We start from the raw sequence: 25557 nt of genomic DNA, 5'->3' as shown, positions 1-25557 counted from the left end.
TGCAGATTAGAGCAGCACAATCAGAGAGGCAGGGAATACCACAATAACAGGGAAACATGCATGTGATTCAGGGACAAAGAATGGTGAGAGGAGTGGTGGAAATGGAAATTGTGTTGATCTGAATACTTATATTAATCCAGGTGATGTGCAGGTAATGAAGAAGATTTTACCTTGCCATGTGTGCTGGAATTTTTGACACTGGAAGCAGGAATGTCCTTTGATGGTTCAGGAAGGTGTTGTACTGATAAATGAACATAATCTTTTTCCAAGTTTGAGAGGTCCAAGAAATCAGAATCCTAGTTTAAATGTCCAGAATATGAACAATCAAATGCAGATTCCGCAAATGTAGGTTCCCCCACAGCAGGTGCCACGTTTTCAGGTATCACAACAGCAAATGCAACAGCAGATGCAAATGATACCATGGCAGCAGCAAATGCAAATACCTCAAGCTCCAGTAACACAGCAGCAGGTAGTGGTTCCTCAGCAGAACATGAGACAAAGGTTAAGTCAAAATAGTCAACAATTGATTACACAATATCCATTACACAGTGAGGATGAATTGTGAGTGAGAGTTCGGATGAGGAAGAATGTGTGCTAGCAGCTTCATTAGCGGTGGATCAGAGTGGCCCCTCTGTAAATGGAACAGTATGGGTCATTAAGTTTAATTCCTGGTTGACACAGGAGCTACACACTCTACTATCAGAACTGCAGAAGTTCCTATTTCCCAATGTGCCACTTTCCGGGAGAACAGTACAGGTTGAAGGAGTAGCAAATTCAGCACCTGACAAATACGATTACTGAATTGATTTCTGTTAACACTGGTACTTTTTAAGGCATGCACAAATTTGTAGTCTGTGACTCAAGTTCAGTATGCCTGCTGGGGAGAGACTTGATGTGCAAATTAAAATGTTCAATTACTTGTACAAATGATGGAATTGCCATTCAAACAAATAGTGATGGTAAGGCAACCTGCATACCAGTTGGCTACAATCTAATTAATGAAGAATTCCCATTGATTAATTACTCTTTTTCACACATTTACAGTATGGGATCTGCCAAGTAACCTACAAGATACAGTTATTCTAATCTTGGGATCTTTCTGGATGAGACATTGGTTTAATTAAAGGAGTGGAGGGAGGCAACGTCATAGTTAAACCTAATGTAGTTTTGCCAAAAGCTCCCCAATATCACATGGCACCAGATGTAATTGAAGGAGTTACTCCTGTAATTGCACATTTTGTTGACCAAGGAGTTTTGAAAGAAGTGCTGAGCAGCCCATGTAATTCACCTATTATGGGTTTGCAAAACCCTAGTGGGAAATTTCACATACTTCAAGATTTGAGGAAAATAAATGACATAGTGGTCACATGTTGTCCAGGGTACCTAATCCAGCAGTGAATTTGTTCCAGATTCCATGTGACGTGGAAAGGTTCACAGTAGTGGACTTGTCACAAGCATTTTTCTCAGTGCCTCTACACAAGGATAGACAATTTCTCTTTTGTTTTAAATTCTGCAATCATGTTTATTCCTGGTGTAGAATTCCACAAGGATTCTCAGGATCCCTGTAAATTTTTAATCAGGTGTTGAAGAAGAATTTGGAAGCATTGGAAATGCCTTTCCAATCTACATTTGTCCAGTACATTGATGAGTTGATGGTTGCTTCTAAGACACAAGAAGTATGCAGACAAGATACTATTACCTTATTGAATCATCTGGGTGAAAATGGACATAAAGTATATACAACAAAATTACAGTACTGCCAAAAAGAAGTGAACTATTTCGGGCATCAAATAGAGAAAGGTGCAAGAAAGGTTTCCAGAGAAAGGGTTATAAGCTATATTGGAAATTAACCCTCCTGTTACCTAAAGAGAGGGCAGGGTGCTTTTGGGAATGTTGAGTTATTGTCCCCAATGGATTGCCATTTGGTCTGTAATTTCCAAGCCTTTACAGAGGTTGACCTACAAAGATATTACTAATCCCATACCTTTTGATGAAGCTTGTATGAAAGCTTTCACTGAGCTGAGAGAGAGTCTGTGCAGAGCACCAACTATAGGACTGCCTGGCTACACTAATCCATTTTCATTGTTTTGTCATGAATGTGATTGCTGTGCACTTTCTGTCCCGACACAGGTACATGGTGGCGTAAATTGTTCTGTAGCATATTCTTCATCTACATTAGATCCCGTTGCCGCTGCTTTACCAGGCAGGTGGCTTCAGACAGAAGGTGGCTGCAGTTGGTGTTAGTCTTGCCCAAAGTGAGAGTACTGTGATGGGACATCCTTTAACTGTTCTGGTTCCTCGCTCAGAGGAGGTTTTGCTTACCAGGACCAAAACTCAATATTTAACAAATGCTCGATTGACAAGATACAAATTATTGATTTTGGGTTTACTGCATATAACCCTAAAAAGGTGTGGAGTACTTAACCATGCTACTTTGTTATCTATAGGCACTGCTGAATTTAAAAATGTAAGTGAAGTGAAACATGACTGCCTGGATGTTACTAAACTGTGCACCAAACCCAAACCTGATACTTTGTTAGAGAAAAATTATCAAATACTTTTCGTTGATGGTTCCTGCTCAAGAGACAATGTGGGACCCTTAAGAGCTGGTTATGCTGTGTGCACTATTTCTGGTGTACTCTAAGCTTCATGGCATCAAGGAGTCTTTTCTGCACCAGTGGCTCATCATAGCTCAAAATTACGATTTATACAGACAGCCAATATGGATTTTGTCTTGTACATGAATTCGGGCAGTTGTGGTCCCAAAGGGGTTTTATGACCTCTTCTGGCTCTCAAATCTGAAATGGTGATAAGATTTAGAAGTTACTGAAAGCTGTGCAACTACCCAAGAAAGTCACAGTTGTTAAGTGTGCTGCGCATCACAAAGCAAATGATTTTATCCCCATGGGTAATGCCTATCAAATTGCTAGATATTGTGCACTTAATTGTGCCACTTCCAATGAAGAGTGGAAAAATGTAACAGATACCGATGAGACAAGTCAAAGTTTTCTGTTGATACTTGGGAAGAAATAAAAAGATGGCAAGACTAAGTACTAGCAGATGAAAAAAGAAGCTGAATAAAGGTGGATTGTAACCAAAGAAAAATTTATGACATTTGGGTTTCGAATGAAGGGCAGGTAGTCTTGCCAAACTGTCTACTGATGCAAATGGATAGATACTATCATGGTCAAACTCACATTAGCAGAGATGAAATGATTCGAACATTTAAGCAGTCTTGGTTCAATCCGCAATTTAAAAAGGTTGCAGAAGCAATTTGTCACAGTTGCAATAGATGCCAGCAAATGAACGTGGGAAAGAGAACTGTTGTCAATTTGAGTCACATTGGAAGATCAGGTGGTCCATTTAACAGAATGCAGATGGATTTTGTTGAGATACCTGTATGTGGTGGTTTGAGATACGTGTTGGTGATTGTATATTTATTCATTTGGATTGAAGCCTACCCTACATGTAGAAATGATAGCCTCAAAGCAGCAAAAGCTGTTACTTAGGGAGATTATCCCAAGATTCAGGTTTCCGGCCTCTTTAGAATTAGATAGAGGAAGTCACTTAAATAACGAAATGCTAAAAATCCTATTTTCATCCTTAAACATTAAGCAGAAGCTGCATTGTAGTTACCATCCTAAGGCTTCTGGATTTGTGGAACAAATGAATAGTACTCTGAAAGCTGGACTGGCAAAAATGTGTGCATCTACTAATCTGAAATGGCCTGATGCTTTATCTCTGGTTCTGATGAGCATGGGAAGTACACCCGACAGAAAGACTGGTCTCTCGCCACATGAGATATTGACGGCCAGAGCCATGAGATTGCCAGCTGTTCCTGCAAATGTGCTTGGGAGCATAACAGATGACTTGGTGCTAGATTACTGCAAGGGTCTATCTGATGTGGTTTGCTCTTTGTCTTACCAGGTGGAACCAACAGCTGTGCCACCATCCCAAGACCAATGTCACAGTCTTACGGGCTGGTGATTGGGTGGTGATCAAGAAGCATGCGCTGAAGACATACTTGGAGCCTAGGTGGAAGGGTCGTTTTCAGGTCATGCTGGTGACGACGACTGCTGTGAAGTGTGCTGGAGTTCTACACTGGTTTCATGTGAGCCATACTGGTAAAGTGCCACATCCTTTGGATGATGAAGATTCAGTGTTCTTGAAAGCACCAAAATAAACTGTGCAGTCTCAAGAGAAGTAAGTAACAGAAACAGAGCAAGAGGCTGCAAGAGTAAAGACAGTGCAAACTGGTGAAAATCCAGATTGAGGTACTCCTCTGACAGCTGAAATTAAGGACAATACAGATATTACTCTACCAGCAAAAACGAGAATGGATGTAGCAGGGGAGTCATGTCTGAGTAGGAGGACTCTCCCAGAAGCAGACGACTGGGAAAAAGATAAAACAAATATTGTTTCCTGAAGTAGCCGAACGTGGAGTTGAGTTGAATCAAAATCACACAGAATTGACTTCTCCTGAAGTGGCTAGTGTGTAGTTGAAACAAGTCAAAGAAGAGTTTGTCAAATTCCTGCTAGGCCAAGAAGAATCGTAAGTCCAGTTGTATCATCACTGTCTAGAAAAACTATGAAAGAAGATAAATGGCCTTCTTCGTGTTCAGTTGTAAAGGTTTCTGATGTGCTGTCAAGTATAAATGAGGAAGCAGAAACAGCAGAAGGAACAGATCGGAGTGAAGGAGAAACAAGTGCAAGTCGAAAATCAAAAAGGAAGCGAGTTGCAAGTCGAAGATACACAGGTCCTGAATGGGCATATCTTGCAGCTGATGAGTGGGAACACAAGTTTATGTCCTTTTGTTTTGATCGTGAAAATCCAGGTCAGCACTTTGGAACTTGAAACTGTAGTTGAACTGAGTTTTGAAATTACATTGTGGATTGACCAAGAGAGACATTATACACTGGAAGGGCTCAGTGAACAACAGATTGTGATTTATTAAAGAGACATTTGAAACTGATTTTGACAAAGCTGTTAAAACAATTTTTGACAAAGTTCTATAGAGCCCAAAAGTTGCTGTATATTATCGCAGAGAAAACTGAAGATTATTTTAAATTTTTGTTGTGCCTGCATAATTAAGTCTATATTTTTCTTTCTTCCATTTTTCGATTCTTTACAGGCTATGAATATGAATTGCAAAAGAGACAATAAATGCAAGTATGTATGCGTTGGATTGGCAGTTGTATATGTGTTGTTAAGTTTTTTGTTGATTATAGGCATGAGTATTTCTGATAAAGCGGACACTACACACCTTCTTCAATACTAGAAGTTACTACACATTCTGAGTTAGATAGGTTCTATAAAGATGAGTTACTTACATTTAGACAACTCACATGGAGATCTTTTGTCTAATGTTTATTATTGTTTGCTGTATGAATATGTTGAGACTATGGATGTGAGAGGATGCTATATGTGTACACAAATTCCTTCCGCAGTACAAGAAGGGGTTACATATCATAGCTTACCACTAACTTAGGGGATCAGTTGTAATCTTTTACTAATAAGGCTCTATAATCAGGAGTACATACAATATTTTTATTCAAATTTTGACTTGGTCTTTTCTTTTATTCTATTTAACCAACACCTGAGTAGTATTACTAAAGCTAGAGGCATAGACATTGTTGGAGATTTCTTCAAGCCTACACTGACATTTGGTACAGCTTACGCCCACAGGAATAATTTGACACACATGCATTCACCAGTTGAGAAACATTTCCAGAATCAGGCTGATGATAGAAGAAAGGCACTGAAAGAGAAAACAGAGAAGGGCTTAGTAAAACTCAATTATAAGAATGAGCATGCATATAGTGTAACTAACACGCAAGAATAGCTTGCTTTAGATTTCCAACACATGGGGAAGCTTTGTGTATATACAGGCCTCAATCCAGAACTCATACTAGGTTTGTGGGAATGAGCGAAAGCAGACATGTATTTCTATTTAGGAATATATGGGACTTTATGCTAAATGGACAAGATCCTGCAATTCCATGTGTATATTGTATTTGTGGAAAAAATGCCTATTATCGTATCCCTAAGGGATGGTATGGGACTTGTTATCTGGGAGTGGTTTTCCCTAAAATGTACGAGATTGGCAACATAAATGATACTCATGACCACTTGAAACCAAGATCAAAAAGGGCAATCTATTTACAAATAACTGGAGATAGATCTGGAGCAATTATTCCTTCTATAGGAGTTGTTCTGAATGACATGAAAATTAGAAAATTGTCAACCACTGTGGACAAAATGTTAACAGTTTTTTCTGGAGCAATACTTCTCATGGATACAGAAATGGTTGCGATCAGTTTGATGGTTCTTCAGAACTGTCCTGCGTTAGATATTTTTTTAGCAAAAGAGGGTGAAGTCTGTCAGGTGCTTAAGGCACAACATTGTTGCACTTTTATTTCAGACAACAATAAATAAATTAGAAGCTACATTAGAAATTTGACCAATTTGAATTCTGACCTAAAGGACTTGAAACAACCAAGTGTGTGGTAAAATATAGGTAAACGTTTTACTAAAATGGGAAATTGGTTGAGAAATTTTGGTCAAGGTTTTGTGGGAACAATACTGAAACCGTTATTAATAGGGGTTGTATGTCTTATTTGTACAATTGGATTTTACAAACTGTAAATGTGCATAAAATTACAAAAGGCAAAAAAATAGAAAGAAGAGGGAAGGAATGGAAAAGATGAGAAGCAGATACTTTCGCGATTTGAGAAGTTTTGAAAATTTAAGAAAATCTATTGTAGATATACTAAACGAACTAAGCTTTGAATTGTCTCATTAAAAGTAGTGTTCTTTTGTGATAGCACATATTGCCATCAGAGGAGGGATTTTTAGAAAGCAAACATTATCAATAAAACATGGGTAAGCAAATCATGTAGACGATGTCTATTAAAAGGCCTAATTAGAGAAATTCATGCTAAAAATGTAAAACATGCATGTTTGAAATGTGGTTGAAATGGTGTCGGTCATCTCGAGTTCTATGTGAAATAATAAATAACTTTGAAAATGTAATTTGATGAATCATGACTATTTGTACTGACAAAAGATAATTAATATTGATGAGTAAAACTAATGATTTTAAATTATTGACTAATTAAATAATGCATTAAATATAATTGACATACATTTAAAACGGTTTTATTCTTTATGTATTAGCTTTAGTCAAAATGCCTAAGCTTTAGTATTTTTCCACAAGTACAGTGTTGAGATGTAATGCTGACTTCATTGAAAACCTTTTGCAAACATTGTTTAATAGCTGTCATTGAAAGCCCACAGTGGAAATCTTCAGCTTTTTTTTAATTCTGTTCGTTCTGTACTTCCTTGTGGTAATCATTGAAAGTTTTGACAAAAGGCTTTAGTTTCTGGTAGGAAGTAATGTTAGCTAAAGTGTCATGTTCTGTGCTGTTTTCTACAAAGTTAATATTCTAGGGAAACTGCTGACCGGAGAGGAGTGTCAACATGGGTTCAACTTGAAGAAGAGTGAAGGAAAGTTACAAACCGAAGAAGAGATATAATTCAATGGGTTGCTCATTATCACACCACAAAGTCTTGCCTAAGAGGGGTCTAGCTGGTGATTTGTGGGAATTTAATTAGGCAAAGTTCTAGATGATGTAAGTCAGTTTCATTGTAGGTATTTCAAGTTCTGTTGCAGGTGACAGAGTCTAACAGTTTAGATATCTTAGGCCTAACATTACTAAACTGTTTCCCTCTTCACGTTTTTGACACCGATCGCTGAAGATTTGCTGTTCCTGTGCTCTGCTGACAAAGACTCTGCTAACTGCTGTCACTTTTAGGAGAGGTATAACCAATGTGCATTTATTTTTCTCTTACAGGTTTTTCACTTAGAAATCCAACCGCACATTCTTGTTAGCGCTATAGTTATAGGTTTTCCAAATTCATTTTTGTCTCATTGTTGCATGTGACAAAGCCCAGCTCCACACATGCTCTTCTAATTAGATTATGGTAGCAAGGATGTCCGACCTAATAACTGAATTGATTGTTTATTAATTGATTGTGACTGATTCAACTGCAGAACTAATGAAATCTGTTGCTATTTCTCAAATATTTCTGTTGTTATTCTGTATAATTTTTTGGAGTGTTTAATGGTGATTGTTCTTATTAGATTAAGATTTTTCAGATGTTTTCAACATGTGTTTCTGTATTGCTATCATCTGGTTTTGTGTATTATTTACATGACTTTAGCATTGTTAATATAAGGGCAATAAATGTTTGAACTTTACTAATTTGGTGTGGTGATTCATGGCCACATAGCTCATGGTGTGCAAATTACTGACTCCTTATTGCATTTTGTTGTTGTTGTTTATGGCTATTGGTTCCTGTCGAAGTTAAAAGATTTGAGTCGGCTTCTAAATGTAGTAAATGTCACTGCCCTATTACATGTCACCTTAATCTAGTTTAGGAGGTCACACGCCCACACGCTCAACTTCAGTGGCCGATTCACTAGATAGCAGAGCACTCTCTCATGGAGACCAGCCTCCCAGACGTGGAGCGGAACTTATGATACATATATACCATAATTCTCTCACTAATGACCACCCTCTCCAAAGCCTCCCCTCTGCTTGGCAAAGCCCTATATTACCTCTGATGCTTAAAGACCATCCACAAACATAGATCTCTCTATGCCCCGGCAATCCCTCTTGCGGTAACTGTGTCCTTTAACAGCACTATACCCAGCCAGTCTCAATTAGGGGAGCGGGCAGAAAAGAAACCTACTACCCTCTCTGACCTATTTCTCAAAGGTGAGCTATCATCCTTTGACTTACTTCCCACAGACTACAAAATCCATGCGGGCCATTTTCTCACTTACGCTCAACTTAAACAGGCGTTATGAAAGACATGTCTGGTCCAAGACACAGAGCCCCCTTCATCCCCCTCCCCACCAATGCAGTCACACAGGCTCTTTACACATTAGAAGACACCACAGACCTGGTTCACTGGTTATATCAAGCTCAACTCTAACATGGGGGCCGGGATAGTACTCCACTTCGGGGAAGGTGGGAGCAAGATATCAGCCATCCACTACACATGCAGAATGGCGCAGCGTCTTGTCCTACCCCCATATGGACTCTTGTAATATGTGCTTTAAATATATTCAATTCAATATTCTGAATAAGACCTATCTCACCCAGTCATATATCTAAAATGTATCTGGGGTCCTCCACAGTTTGCCACCTCTGTCATTCTCCCAGCGCAGATCTTTCCCATATGATATGGTGGTGTAGACTGCTGACAGCTTACAGGGCAGGAGTCGTTGCCAGACTCCACAAAGTCACTGGAAATTGCCTGTTCAGTTTTGTGCAGATGCTCATAATAGGCATTTTCCCTCGCCCTCACTCAGATGGGGCCTTGACTTAATTCACTGATTTCGTTTTACTGTTGGCACAACGCCACATTACAACCAGACTGCACCTGTTATCAGGTCACTGTTAAACTTATCAGTGGACACTGAGAAAATCCGTCAGCACTGGAAAACAGTACTGGTTTCTCCAATACAAAAGAATGCTAATGTTGATCCAAAAATGTTAACAAATTATCGTCCCATCCCGCAGCTTCCACTTCTGGGCAAGATATTGGAAAGTCTAATAAATCAACAACTTTTAACCTATCTAGAGGAGAAAAAGATCCTGGACCCCTCGCACTCAGGGTTCAGAGCCTCCTATAGTACAGACAGCAGTCATGGAATCCATATGTCTTTCACTTGATGATGGTATTCCATCTATGTTGGTTCTGCTGGACTTGTCCGCAGTTTTGATACTGTGTCCCACACCAGGCTGATTCATAGGCTTCATGAGATAGACATTTATGGGACCGCTCTTCAGTGGTTCACAGACTTTCTAGAAAATAGAACACAAACAATTTCCCTTGGCTCTTTTAAGTCATGCACTGTGTTGATTAACAAGGGGGTCCGGGAGGGCGCTTGTTTAACCCTGACATTATTTAACATCTATGTGGACTCCCTTGCCAAGACTGTGAAAACTTATGGTTTGGAAATACTATCATACACTGATGATACTCAGCTTGCAATTTCTTTTGATAAGGATTTGCATGAACTTGAAGACCGTTTTGATAAAGGCATAAAAGCGATTGTAGAATGGATGACAACAAAATGTTTACAATTGAACAGTGACAAAACAGAGATTATGCTCATTGGTAAGGCCCAACACCTTTGGTCTTCTGAATGGTGGGCCTCTGAACTAGGTCATGCACTCATTCCCAGGCAATCAGTCAAGAACATTGGCGTCAAATTGGATTAATCTTTAATCAATGAAAGATCATGCTGCATATATTAGTAGAAACTGTTCCAACGTGATGCAACATCTGAGGAAAGCCTTTCTTTCCTCTTAGTGCTAGGAAATCTTTAGTCCAGGCACTAGTTATCAGTAGAATGAACTACTGAAATGCTCTACTAGCATCAGCAAATGAGACTTTCATGTCCGAAATACAAGTAGTTCAAAACAATGCAGCTCGGCTAGTCTGTAATCTTCTTTCCGGTTCTGCTTCTGCACCTTTACTGAGAGCCTTACATTGGCTGCCAGTTAGAAAAACAGCAATTTTCAAACTCTGCTGCCTTGCACACAAATCCTTATTGGGTATAGGCCCCAGCTACTCATATCAGAAGCTCAGTTATTATCGTCCAGTCAGGAATATGAGATCTAAGGATAAAGCCTTACTTTTCATCCCAGTATTCATTTGGTTAGACACAAAGGTAGGTCTTTCTACTACCTTGCCCCTATCTATTGGAATAATCTACCATATCTTAATTGTTCCTGCATAAATCATGTTAAATTTAGAAAACTTCTTAAGACTGCTTTATTTTAACTTACCGAACTAACTTACCTGTGTTTCAAGCAAAGCGCCGAGATACACCTTCGGGTGTGATTTGTGTGCTATACTAAGTCAAATTAAAACATAACATAACAGGTAAAAGAACCCTGCTTCACCAACAATACAGTTCTAGAGTGAGGCGACTTCCCCTATTTGACAGCTGAAAGTGTCCACCTAGATTGAGAAGAGAGGGCAGGTTTACATAAACACCCAATCACAACAGGAACATCCCACATTAGCAGTTGGTTGTAACGAGTTAGGAAGGAGGGTGGGTAGCATGAGTACTTGGTTTAAGAGGGTGGGATGGAAAACTACTTTCTGAGACTTTGTTAATGAAATCGTTGCAATTATGTTGCTTGTTAATTTGTACTATGTGGCATATTGGTACACAGTTCACTTATAGTGAGAACTTGCCTAAAGATTGCCATAATAAAAGATATTAAAAAAAACATTTTACAACTAGATAAACTCTGTAAAGTCTTCTCAGAGTCAAAACATTATGGGATCTCTATGCATGTAAATTTGGTTTACAAACATAAAAGCTGTTTTTTCACACATAAAAATACTTTTTTTGGATACTGATTTTCATGTGAGCATATCTACTCACGATGGCTGGAAGTAGCCACTCTGGGGTTGGAATGCCCTATACATTTGTGCACACTCACAAACCAACATACCAAAGGGCTTTCACCAATTTCTCCACAACTCCATCTCACCAAGAGCGCACTGACATCAATACACTAAAGTGAAAGTAAAACGAGCTGAAGGGCTCATTTTGCTTTCACTGCATTAGTGCTCGGGGGCATATCTCAGCCACCTGAACACTGATTGGGGTGGGAGGGGTATTGTTGGAAAGGAGAGAATCTTTCCTTTCCAATAATATCTCTACCTACTGAATCCCTGCTTGGGGATCGCCATAGGAGAGCGATCTCCAAGCAGGGATCCACCCACTAGACACCATTGATTTTGGAGGAGCAGCCCCTTGGGCAAGGATTTGTGCCCCTCCCCCCCCCCATATGAGAACAGTCTTTCTGCCCCCTGAGGGCAGAAAGCCCACTAGGCACCAGGGATTGTTTTTAAATATATAGGGATGGGACTGCCTACCACTGGAATGGCTATGCCCCCACTCCAATAAGAGAGACGGTCTTTCTGCTCCCCTAGGGGGATGAATGGGTACAATTACCCCCAACTTGCCCCCTAGGGAGTGTGGGGGTAGAAGGCACACTAGACACCGGGAAACATTTTTTTTTTTAAAGAAAAGAGTATAGGGGTAGTGGCCGCCCACCATGGGGAAGGCAATGCCCCCACCCCACAAGAAGCTAAACAGTCTTTCTGCACTTCTTGGGGTGGATGGGGCAATTACCTCAATTTGCGCCCTCCGGGACAGAAAGTTCACTAGACACCAGGGACTACATTTATGCAGTATTTCTTCTGGGGCCGGGCATGAGCCCTGTTCTCCCCCACCTCGAGGCTCAATAGAATTTGTGATTAGGGTTATTCATCCCCAATATGCCCCATCATGGGGCAGAAAGCTGACTAAACATCAGGCATTACAAAACGTAGCCAAACGAAAGGTGGGTATGGCCTGCCCTGGCATCGAGCCATACCGCCTTCCCAAAAGGGGCAATAGTGTCTTTCAGCCATCCAGAGGCAGGTAGATAGTTTGGCCCAACTGGGGAGATTGCCCTAAATATGCCCACGGGGAGGGGGGGACTAGAAAGTCCACCTGACAACAGAAATTTTGTATTTGTGGCAAAGAAAGTGGTGCAGGTGTTGCACTCTGGCACAGGCCACAGGCCACAGCCCTCACCTCCAAAAAAGGAACACATCAGTGTTTTTGGCCCCACCCCCGAGGGCAGACAGGACGTATGCCCCAACTGACCTCTGGGGGCCAGAGAACCCACTGTATGGCAGGAATATATATATTTTTGAATAAAATAATAGGGTCTTGCGCATCCCAACATCTGTCCCACTCTCACTCCTAAAGTCTCAATAGTCTTTCTGCTCCCCTGCAGACAAAGAAATCCCATCCCATTGGCAAACGAGAGGACAGTTGATCCCTTTGAGTGTTGTTTTTACATATGGGACAGGAGAGTGTGGCTAACTTCCAATATAGTTTCATTTGCAATGGTGAATAGCTGCACATGTCGGGCTTGAACAGGCTGCCACCTAGGAAAACCTACCAGATCCAAACATGGCCACACATGTGGTGCAGCGTGTTTATCGTCACTAGTGGTGTAACTCTGGGTGCTAGGAGTGATCTTGATTCCTGGGCAACCCAGAAGTTTCCATCACAGAAATGTAAGAAAAATTGAGAATTTGACCTTTGCAGGGCACTGTGAGTAAGAAAACCTCATGGGATCCACACAAGGCACACCACCCTAGAATCCTCTGGTATTCTAGTTTTCAAACATGCCTGTGGTTTGTAGGTTTGCATGGGTGGCACCACAGCAGGGCCCCAAATACGAGTTACGGTTACACAGATTGTTTATTTTACAATGTCGCACTTTTTTTGTTGTGGTCTCCTGGGGTACAGTTCTTAACAGGGGGCAAGTGGGAACTCAGACTAGTAGGAAATATGTGGCTCCCGCAAATCTCAGAACTTTTGTTACAGAAACGTAAGGAAATATGTATTGTTTATTACCAAAGTTTAACGTTTGCAAGGGCTTCTGGGTAAGATTACCTAGTGAGAGCCACATAAGTCACCCCACACTGGAGTCTAGTTTACAAAAGTGTGCAAGTTTGCTAGGTTTCCTTAGGTGTCGGCTGAGCTAGGGTCCAAAATCCCCAGCTACTCACTTTGCAAATAAATAGTCAGTTTTGAGTGGAAAAATGTGATGTTTGCCTGTTGCAGTTTGGGTTGTTTCCTGTCGCAGGCACTAGGCCTACCCCCACAATCATTTTTATTGGCAAGCATGTGGGAGCATAGAATAGAGGAATATTTGTTATTACCAGTTGGACGTTGCTGCATTTGTACCTTCCAAATGTAAGACAGTGTATAAGACAGAAGCCATTTTGGAAAATACCCTCTAAGTTATATGCAAGTACGGGTACCAACAAATTCAAAGATGTACAAATAACCACTGGTCCTAAAGTCCATATCCTGTGCTCATTTCAGAAATACATAGGTTTCCTTCATACTCATTTTTCACTTTACATATTTGACCATATGAATTAGTCTATACTCTGTACACAATGAAAAACCATTGTACAGTGCAGCTCAGTTGTTGGCTTTAGGTACAGTGCAGCTCAGTTGTTGGAAGAACCTACAAACTCTCTAAATTCCCACAACCAGAATGGTCTAACTGACTTAATGATATACTACTTTTGTAAATCAGCCATTGTGACAAAAAAAATTCCAGATGAAAACGTTGTCACAAACGGCTGTTTTTTCCTACTCATTTCAGTATTTCTTTATTTCAACAGTTAGTTTCCTTGGGGAAACGTTGAGGGATCTACACATATGACCCCTTGCTGAATTCTGAATTTTGTCTACTTTAAAAAAATCTATAGCTTTTCTGGACCACTCATAGGAGTAACACTGGTTTCCACTACAAACTGGAAGTAGGTTAAGAGCACAAGAAATAGGAAAAATGGGCTACCTCTTTGAAAAATGCAAAAACTGTGGTTAAAAAAGTTTTTTTTAATTCAGCTCTGCATGTTCCTGTAAGCTGGGAAGATGGTGACTTTAGCACAGCAAACCGTTGATTGATGCCAGTTTTAGAGGGGAAAAACAGACACTTTTATCCAGAGCCCTTTTTTAATTTGTCCTAAAACACTAAACATTTAGCTATATTTTGTCTATTTTCTCTGTCCCTTCCATGGGAATCCACAAACCCTGGATACTTTTAGAACCCCCAGAATGTTGGGAAAAAGGACAAATATGGCATTGATACCTTATTTTGGAAACAAATTACAAAGCCCCAAGCACAAACTACCCCAAATAGCCAAAAAATGTCTTAGCACTGGGGGTGAAAAGCCTCAGAAGTTGAGTGCTTAATTAAGGAGCATTCTGAAGAGATGAAAGTGACGGAGGGCCTTGCTGTGTGGGCAGCAATGTTAACTAGATTGATGGATCCCTCTAGTAATAGACCGCCTTGACGGTGGGAGATATACAGGAGGCAACAAGCTGTTTTGGAATATTTAGGATGGGGAGCTTAAGAGGGTCTTACTACGACCTGTATTGTGCTGTGAATGGTATAATAAAATTACTTGATAAGGTTGATATAAGACAGCTCTGTAAGTGGCAAACAGTCACAGTTGCTACAAATGTGGTTTTGGATGTTGTTGATGAACACTGATAAAAATAATTTAAAACACATATAAAGGATCATTTTAGTGCCACTATAAATAGTCTCAATTTATTAAATATTGCAGACACCTATTATACGTGGAACCACTCATGAATGCAAGCTGAGCTTACAATTTACTGCATAATTTAGAGGGCGGGCTCACTCCACCAGTGAAGGCTCTTTGTAAACAATATGTTCCATTTTGAACAGCTTATGCATATAGATGACTTACCAGCAGACAATTCTCTTGTCCTACGGGCAAAACAGAAATGCAGATTTGCTGTCCTTAACCACCAAACAGTAGGCCCTATGTGTAGGAGGCTGGCTCAGTTTATGGTGTACACCTATTATGTGGCACCCTATACCGAGTTGAGGCAACCCTTAGTGATAGTGTTTTGGTGCCTGGATAACCAAAGCTCTCTAGGTATACCTGTGGAGAGCAGCTCAGGCTTATTAGGGAGGAGTGTGAAGCACTTACAATACCACAATAGTCAGTCAGTGATGTGCACAGAAGAAAGAACCACACCAAGTGTTATAAAAATAAAGAATTATTTATTATAACACTGGTACTAACCTAACTTTGGTATAGCTCCACTCGGAGATATCTACACACAGCAAATATACTTAGTAACAAGCAGGAAAAGCATAGAAATATATGGGACCCTATGGGAAGGTCAAACTATACACTAAGAAAATGGTATAAGAATGGAGGTGTCTAACCAAGGTAAGTGTGTTAGGATGCCTGGGGCTCTGGAAGTACGGAAGTCCCCCAAGTGAGTAGCAGAAATCCCCCAGGCACCAGTGTGCAGAGGTGTTGCCTTTGACATGGCACCATGTCTGCCCAATGGACTCAAATCTTAAAATGTTGTTATTTATGCTGTGTGTATTTGTAAAGCGCACTATCACCCATGAGGGTACTGATGCTGAGCAGGTATGTGTGCCTATCCCTGCCTATGGTAGGTTGGTTAATTGAAAAGCCAGGTATTGCCCTAGCTGCATCCTCATAGATCTCAATTATCTTCTTGTGTTGTGTTTCTCTGTGTGTTTCTCTGTGTGTTGTGTCCAGCAACAAGACATCTGAAGTCCTGATCTAGGAGACACACAATTCACTTCTTCCTGTGTTGTCACAGGAGCCAGAAAATATTTCTACAAACAAAAACCTGGTCTAGGACTGTCTAGAATGTAACACGATAGAATGTAACACAAACCACACCCCAAGCCATCTGCCGTCTGTCTTTTACCCTATCTCCTACCTATGAGAAAACCCTGAGAAGATGCCCTTTGAATGAAAGAGGGCAGCCACAGTTATAGGCATTGCTCTTCTTTTCAGTGCCCAGAAATTGAGGTACATTTGTCACCATGAGCCAGTATTCTATTTTCCTGTTCACTTCGGACGAAGCTCTCTGCATTTGCCTTGAAGAAGGCATGGACCAAGTTGCAGAACCTTGTGTTTTTGTGACACTCTCGGTCAGGATGGGGACTGGAATGGAGGAGCTCACCTAGGTCCTGTATCCTGTGTGAAAAAAAAGTGACTTTCCTCCATGAAAAGGGTATGCCTTTGAATTTGCGGACCAGAGTCCCAGTACACAGAAACCTGTTGTGAGCACCTGGTCAAGAACAGGCAACCTCCAGAGTACAAGATCAGGGAATGAGGTGCCCAGTTGTCATGTCTGACCAAGAGGGACCAACAAACACTCAGGATAGAGGCCTATGGTGTAGTCCCCAGCGGAAAATATGATATGTTGTTAAGTCAGCGAGTCTGTTATGCCTCAGATATGTATGCTTGCACACGACCTCTAGCAATCAGGCATTTGGCAATAAGAGCTTTTATCTCTATGGTGTATCAACTTTAATTGGAGAATGCAGTATTCTATCCTGAGCCCCAATCTCTCCTGGTGCCAGATGATCTGTCAGAGTTTATGGGTCCCCCACACACTTTCACTATCACAGCAAGAAGAACACAGCGGTAATTCTACTTGTATTGGGGTCTCTTGCGTTGCTGTCCATTAAGTGGGCAACGATGTGCTGATTTTGAACTGCTGGTTTCATGTCTCTAGTCCCAGTGGTGCCTGATATTTTCCAACTTCAAGAATTATGATTCGCGCTCAAAACCCCAACTGAATGCAGCCTCTCCCAGTAGTCCATTGGCTACAGGTGGATCTATGAGTGTACCCTAGACCGCTATACCTTGACACGACCTAAAACATTAACTATGATGTTTCTTAACATTGGGAACAAGTACTTGTATCCTACTCTTGGACAGTAGAAGACAACACCACCACCAATTAAGGTCCAATCACTAGCCCTAAGCAGTTTGAAGGATTGGGGCGCTCACAAACGCAATATGCCCCAGATGCACCAGTGTGGGTTCTTTCACATGGTCTGGGAATGTCCTGTTATCGTCCAATACTGGGCCAAGATCTTCTCTACACTCTCACGAATCATAGCGTGCCCCGTCGACTGCTCCCCATCCCCTGTGTTGTCCTGCTTAGGATTCTGGAAGATGCTGTAGGAGTAAACATGCATTGGTGGGAATCTACATCACAGTCATCAAGAAAGAGCTCCACGATGCTGGAAATCAGCCCACGCAGATTGAGTGGAGAATGAAGATAGACTGGTGTGCGAAACTAGAAGAACCCATATACTTAGCTAGGGGTTGACCCCATGAACACCATAAAATCTGGGGGAGAGATGGTGAGAACGTTACAATATACTAGTACCCTGAAAGTCGTGTCATGGATCCTTATTCAAGAGCTGTGGCTCTCGCATTATGTCAACCGTACTGTGCATATGATGTGTACCTTTTTTCTCCCTTTCTCTTGTGTTTTCCTTTCCATGCCTCGGTGCCGATATAAACTCAATACAGTTATGAAAAAAAATCCAAAAATACACCCGCACAAATCACTACTCTGCCTACACAAGTTACAAATATTACAATAGTAATAGCGATGTCTCACTCACAGGCCTTTGATTTAGAAATATTTTCGTCAGAGTAGTAGGAAAATGAAATTAGGAGGTATTTGAACCCTAAAGAGTGAGTGATATGTGCTGCAGTTTACATTATGCATGAGAGATCACACAAGAAAAATAGGCAATACCTTCTATTTTCATTATTTTGTTAATCATGCTGTTTAACACCCTTTGTCATCACTGAATACCGGGACTCAGAAGCTTGCTAAAAGATAAATTAAAGAAAAGCCAAATGTTTCTTTATCTAATGGCTTCTCTTACTCCAAATCTTCTTGGCATTAAGCGCTTAACACTAGGCTTCTCAAATCTGCAGTATTTCCATAACCATAGCATTTTCTCTCATCTCTCGGCGTTTTGCATCTCTAGGATTCTCTCATCAGTAGGCTTCTCTTATCGCTCACCAGTTCTCTTGGTACACCCCTGCTAAATCACCTTCAGGACACCGTCCAACTACTACATAGCTTCACATCACATCAAACGCAAACGATATAACATATGTTAAAGGTTATGGCTAATTCATTAAGTAGGAGTCGACATAGCCTTTCTGGTTTTTAAACGAGCAAGAGTTTCCCCCATCACTGACCGAGACAATGTACTGTAATGTCATGCTATGTAGTGGTGTACGCAATGTAGAGGCAGAGGATGTAAAAACATACAACCATTCTGTTGACCCCAGGTATTTCTCTTATTCCAAAATGTTATTTTATCACTAGGCTCTTCTGTTATCAGTATCACGGATACTAGACCTCCGCAAGTATCCCGTGGCAGCTAGCTGGTAATGCCATCCTGACGGACTTTTATCACGAGACTTCTCACAACAATATGGACTCACCGCGTGAGAAAAAGTGGGTTGGGGGAAGGCCACGCCCACCCCGGAATTCAAGTCGCCCAAAAGCACCTCTGTCATATTTGTTCCTCGTTCACATGCATTGTCTCAACACCTGTTTTCTTCCTGTTATATGTGCGACTTATAGGTATTTCACACTTTTACCCATGGGTGCTTGCGCTCCCAGTGGGGACGATCAGCTGTATGGACGGGGGGGGGGGGGGCGAGGGGGTGGGGAGGCTTTTGAGTCGCCAGGTTGCGCATGGTTGTTTTATTCTAGTTCAAGATGGACTTACTATCACAATGGAAACGTTAAGTTCTATTTTTTACAGCACACAATGACTCCTGATATATGTGTCTGAGTGGATAGGTATGGGCAATTATCGCTGTACACATTTGTAATTTGATAGCCAAGCTGTAGCTCCATTTTGTAAACTCCAATGCGCATGATATCAAAAGCACAAACACTGAGATTTATGTACTAATTTGTGTACCAATAACTTGTCAAGATGCGATTTGCCAACTAATGGCATTACATTTCAATTCCCAATTGCCACTGCTGTATGTTTTAAAGTGAAAACCAATAAACAAATTTACGCACACAAAAAATCATGGATACTAGACGCTGCCGTAAGTGAAAAGTAAGAATTCATATTTACATTAGTAGGACCATATCACTGAAACTCAAGAATTACAACACAATCTGGATTCATGAGGCTTCTGACTATGCAAAGGTCATACCTTATGTCCTCCATGGCACTGGTAACTTGCTGTTGCACAATATCGAAGATTTTCACTTTGTAGCCAGCGCTAGCAAACACCATGGCCCAACTGCGACCTATGAGACCGCTAGAACAAGAAGAAACACAAAAACATAATGTGCAGAAAGGTTTATCACAACAAATCTTCATTGGACCACACTGAAAATAAAATAATAAAAAGCTAAATGTATTTTATTTATACCGTTGTATTGATCGCTGCAGTCACCCCCAAGGATATGTTGGCACTAAAAAGGTACACCAAAACTACCAAATCATAATCGCTGACTAATACCAGCTAAATTATCCATTCGGCAGGGGAAACAACCAGGTCTTTAAAGCTCTCCTGACCTTCAAAAAAAGGTTCCAATACTGTGATCACTGGTATAGTGAATACGTAGACATTTTTATGACTTTATGAACATTCAAAATCTTTCAATCTGTTCTTTCCTCAATGTCCTTTGGGGAAGATTAACTAGGCTAACTTCAGAAAGCTCAGTGTCAGGGGAAATGTAGTGTGTGCACCAGGGTGGTATCATCTCGATTACTCAAACAGCATGCACATGGAAGGCCCAGCCATCCTTCACAGTCTATCTGTTGCCAAGCATGTTAATTTGAAATTGGCTTTTAGTTTTCAAATCTATGGCGAAAAGGTTCAAGGTACCTTCCAGCATGCTCCCTCAGATTGAACAATGATAAGTTGAATAAAGCTCCAACGGAAAAAAGAGTCAATGATTCTCTAGTCACCGTCTCCAGATATTGAACTCCCTGCCAAAGGATGTTAAACAGTTACCCTCATAAAGGGTGTAAAAACATTTGTTTAGTCTCCGTGTCAAGCTGTCTTGTATGGCACAATTTACTAATGCACTGACAAATTCGTTGGAAAGACAATCAATTTAGTGGTTTTCAATTAACAAATACAAACAATCAAAAGGCATACAGAGAGAAGAAAAGGATCATATTTGAACCTAACATAAGGAAGCCTCTGGAGATGGTGCGTTCTCCCTAGTACAGGGTATCTTTTCTCTCTGCGTCACAGCACCAGGCCTTTGCACCTCACTACTAATTCCAGGAATCAACCTTCCTAAGCATCTAGAAGAACTCTGCTCCGTTGGTCTGCCCCACCCCCCTAAGCTAGAAAGGAAGAAGGCACGAAACGTAAACTTAATGGCAAAAAGATTTGTCTACCACCATGCTTATCCCAACTGAAGAGGCAAAGTTGTGCTGGGCAGAATGTGAACTAATGTATGTGCCACAAGGTGGCATCATACTTCTTATCCCAGGGGCTCTCAGGAACATCTAAGCAGGCTCCAGCTCATCAGTGGTGTCACTGAGCAGCCCGCCACTCCAGACAGCCCACCGGCTACCAACCACAAAAAAACAACTTTGCAGGTCTCACACCATTGAAGCCCTCATTCTGTCTGACGCAGTACTAACATATTAGTCGTGCTGCATTCATAATTACTGGAAGCTGTAATTCCAGAATGCAAAATTACCATGGTATTACAACTTTTCCACCATAGAAAAGGGAGGGAAGGGCTCTTAATCCGTGTTAGGCGTAAACTGGGGGGGAGGGAGAGACGGATGAAATTACAAAGGCAATTACAAGAGCACATTCCTTACCCTACCGCTAATACATATCCACAAACCCACTCAGACTCTGGTCCTTGATGGAAACCTTTGGACTGTTTTGAAAGTCAACCCCAACTATCAAATGTGCTAAAATGGCGTAATAATGGTCTAATGTGCTCTATATAAGTGATGAGTACCAATAAAAACAATACCACAAAGCCAGTGTCCTTACCTGAAAAATAAAAAAACAGCTACTTGCAGAAGTAAGCTATTAGCCAAGTCATCCATAATCCACTAAAAAGGAACCATTGAGCTATGCTCCAAACACACGCAGCATGGCTTTCGAAATGGGAAATAATATCCAGTGCTGAATACAGCAGCTACACTGGAAGAGTTAAATGTTTGAAAAGAGCAGGCAATGTGGTACCGGCTATAGGTGCAGCATTAGTTACATGATATGATGGGGACAAGGTTGATGTACATATTACTAGAATATCGACTCTACCTGTACAATTCCAGAAAGCACACAGCAACTGTTGCTGTTAATGGATCCTTCATCACAACAAATAGTCTGATACTCTGACTCTCAAGTGCAATGGAAAATACTCATGCCAGATCTTTACATCAGTATTCCCAACGAAAGGTGTTGAAATTGTGCTTGCCATGTGTAACATTCTCCCAGGCAGTGCTGAATGTGTATCCAATGCATTACGGATGCTGGGGGTTTATGTCCACACTTATAATGATAACCCAACCGTTAACATACACAAGTCATCTTGGTATCTCCGTTAACATGAGTAGGAGATAACATTATTCATAACTAAAAACACCAGTAATTCGATGTTTGTTCTACTTTGCAAGTGGTGCCAACTCAAGTCAGCTTCCGTCACTCCGAAATTTAAGCCAACTGCACTTTGCATGCTGACATTTTTAGCACGTACAATGTTAAAAATAAAACTACAATTCCCAGCATGCAATGTGCTCTCGGCTAACAAGCAAACAATGACTGAAAGTTATAAATGCCACGGGAACGATTGGAAGTTATGGACAGGTGCACTTTAACCCAGCCTGAGGACATTTCGGGCACGTTGCCATCAATAAACAATATGTCGATAAAGGCTTACTTTGCATACATAAGCTAAAGACCACAACACCTCCCAGGAACACCACCACCCAAGCAATGGTTTCAGTGGCATCGAAAGTCAAAAGAACATGAAGACAACATCGTTTTATTGCAAAGAAAAGCAGGAAGCGTCTTTCCGCATAGAGGTCACGTTCTGACGGATGTTTGCTTCCTATTTTTGAGACGGGTGGCTGACTGAGCATCATGTGCTTTTTAAATAGCAGCACTCAAAAAACTCAACGCTATGTAAACTGAGAGATAGACAATAATTGATTGTTACAGATGGCTGCGGGTTTAAAATCGGTGCTATAATAAATGCTGATCTTTCGTACCTACCTTATGATCTGCCAATTATTATTCTTGGCAATCAAAACATTGTCGGGTTTGGACGGTTTCTGTTTTTTCCCACTTAAATATACAAACACAGTGTTCGTTTCGTCAAGACATACAGTAAAATTACCTGCCGATAATCACGATGCTTCCCGCCTTCATGCTGCTCATATCTATCTCTTTGGTTATCTAAGAATCAAAACACAAACTTAACTGGAGATCAGCACACTCAGCAACACAGTCAAAACACCAGAGCAAGTCTAGCAATCTGTCAAGAGTCCTTTCCTAGTAGGAGGAGTCTGCTTATAAACCGCGTTCTCATTGGCCGGTCTAGACTGATTTTAATTGGTCGATGCGCCCTCTTTCACAGTTGGTTGAATGTGTCTCTCCTGATTTTCGCCACGCATTTTTAAAATATGTGTGGGAAAAGGACATTTGTGCCAGAGATATTTACTGTAAAAAAATAAAAAATGAAGAAACCCGCCAGTGTTTTAGAGAGTAAAACTTAGGTCTTTTTCACAATAAATCCCCTTCCCCAACTAATTTAAGATAGCGGCTCACATATTCTCTCTCACTCTTTTACTATTTGTCCATCTTCTTGCTCTCATTCTCTCTCAATCATTCTCTCTCTAACTTGTTTTCCGTCTATCTCTTTCTCGTTAGCAATCTCTACCCTATGTCAAATATTGCTGTACCTCATTCTAGCTGTCCCTCCGTGGCCTCTCTCTCTCCGTCTCTCTCTTTCTTCTCTGCCCCGTCTCTCTCTCTCCAGCAGCCTGTCCCTTATCCAACCGCTTGTCCCCTTGCAGTCTCTCCCTTTCACTGTATCCCTGTCTTTCTCGCTCTCTTTCGCTGCCTTTCTCTCTAGCTCTCTGATTCACCCATCTCATAGCTGCCAAGTTTTCATACAGCTGAGCTTATGAGTGAAGTTTATATGGTTTTAGTGTGAGTGACATTTCGCTGCAAAATGTGTGATACTTTAGTGCAAGTAAATTTATGTTCTTTGCCTGTGCCGTGATTTTGATAATCAACTACCTCCTTCAAACGCTTTTAAATAAAATGGTAATTACAGCTGACACGTGTGACCACCAATTTGTGCTCTCTACGGAAAGGCCAAAGATTGGATTAGCATGTAGTCTTAATGATCATTAGACCCATGCTAGCGTGCCCAGTCCTTAGTAATTAAACTTACAAGGGGACGCAATGAACCTTTTAAATCGCATGCAGTATCCTAGTCATGCAGTAATCACTGAACCAATAATCAACAATAATAAATCAATATCAAACACTTAAGAAACCACAATTAATACCATATTAATCAGAAATAACCATCACTCATGGAAAAGGTTAACAAGTTATAGTCCCTATTGTTTACAATTCTAGGTCACCAGTTCAAAGTTTATTCAATCAATTCTTTATTAATTCATCAGTTAGAAGACATTATCTCTTGGGAAAAAAAACATATGCAACCAAGCAACAACATAAGCTGTGAATCAGCATTAACAATGTAATTCAGCAATAAAGTTCATCAGTCATTTGTCACTGTCCACGTCACCCCTAACAGCCTACCTAACCAAGATTAGCATTAACGTGGGGGTCTTCATGCAAAAACAATTTAGAGAAAAACATTAATTTGGAAAAATCTACCTAAGAGAGAATTTCTATAAAAACAGCGCAGTTGGTACCTAGAAGAAAAGGCACACAGTTAGTCAGTCACATTTTCATAGTTACCTATCCAGGATGGATCAGCAACGAGTAAGTCTTAGTCCCCAGGTCATTAATGGTCAGCTATGGATCAGGCTCACAGAGTATAAGTCCAATGGTCAGCACCTTGGACAGCGTCTCCTGATGTCATCAACTTTCTCCTCGCAGTTCCGATTGTTGCATACAAGTCTTTAGTCAGTGCCTCTATTGTTCAAGTCCTGGGAAAGGAAATTTAGCCTGCACTACACATAATTGTATCAAATTGTCTTCATCATCTCCTGTCCGTTGGTACATTGCAGAATGTTCCAGCTAAGCCGTCTGAACTCTGAACAGTTCAAGGTTTCTCCTTCCAGTTACCAGTCCTCGCAAAGCTTTCCGAAGTCTCCACGTTTTGAGCAAGCAAGGCCCAGCAAAACCAGGCCTTTAGTCCTGCTAATTCAAGAATATGAATTAACATAAAACATAAGTTATACACTTCGTTATGACATATTAGTACAGTTTGATATTCCTTTTTATCATTATTTTGCATCTGTTAATACACATGGTGACCACTCTCCGAGGGCACAATTTCAATTATGAACATTATTTTCTAACATTATTTTTTCTATGCATTTTTCTCATTAATAAACACACATTAATCATTATAAATTTCTTTAATTAACATATCTGCCCCATCACCGACTAACATACACTTTGAGAAACACTCAAAATCCGAAGCTTTCATTTGTCCCCAGTTGTGGTCGATCAGCCACAACCTGAACTCACGCAGACACCTAGAGACGACACAGTTCATATTCTGCACTGGTATTAAGAGTCACATGCAAGGCAAAACAGTACAGAAACACAGAATCAATGTTATGAAAAGTAAACAGGGATGGACCCAGGCTGCACTGCCGACATATATTACCTTAAGGGTTTAAAGTCACTTTCGAAAACTGCACTGGCTAAGTTCCTGCTGCAGTGGGAAGCACTGGCCGGGCTTTGGCTATGTGACTGCTCTTCATAATAAGCGTTTCACGTACCAGAATTAGTTACCATCTGTGCTTGAAATGGAAAAATAGACGCGCAGGTACTCTGTCAGAGTACCTGTTTGTTTCCGAGAAGTGCCGGTACTC

General features: G+C 40.8%; 1 protein-coding gene across 1 annotated transcript in view; it reads right to left on the bottom strand.

Annotated features, from left to right (window-relative positions):
• CRYL1 (crystallin lambda 1) overlaps positions 1 to 23017 on the bottom strand; it is a 467408-nt gene extending 444391 nt beyond the window's left edge. Inside the window, exons 1-2 of the mRNA XM_069202282.1 lie at positions 22869 to 23017; positions 19697 to 19804 (exon numbers count right to left, since the gene is read on the bottom strand). Coding sequence (XP_069058383.1) covers positions 19697 to 19804; positions 22869 to 22909 — 149 coding nt within the window. The 5' untranslated portion in view covers positions 22910 to 23017. The remainder of the gene's footprint in view (positions 1 to 19696; positions 19805 to 22868) is intronic.
• Between the last annotated feature and the right edge of the window lie 2540 nt (positions 23018 to 25557).

The sequence above is a fragment of the Pleurodeles waltl genome, chromosome 8 (assembly GCF_031143425.1).
Source record: "Pleurodeles waltl isolate 20211129_DDA chromosome 8, aPleWal1.hap1.20221129, whole genome shotgun sequence".
NCBI lineage: Eukaryota > Metazoa > Chordata > Amphibia > Caudata > Salamandridae > Pleurodeles > Pleurodeles waltl.
The sequence above is the reverse complement of the archived record's forward strand: the minus strand, read 5'-3'. Positions and strand labels throughout refer to the sequence as shown.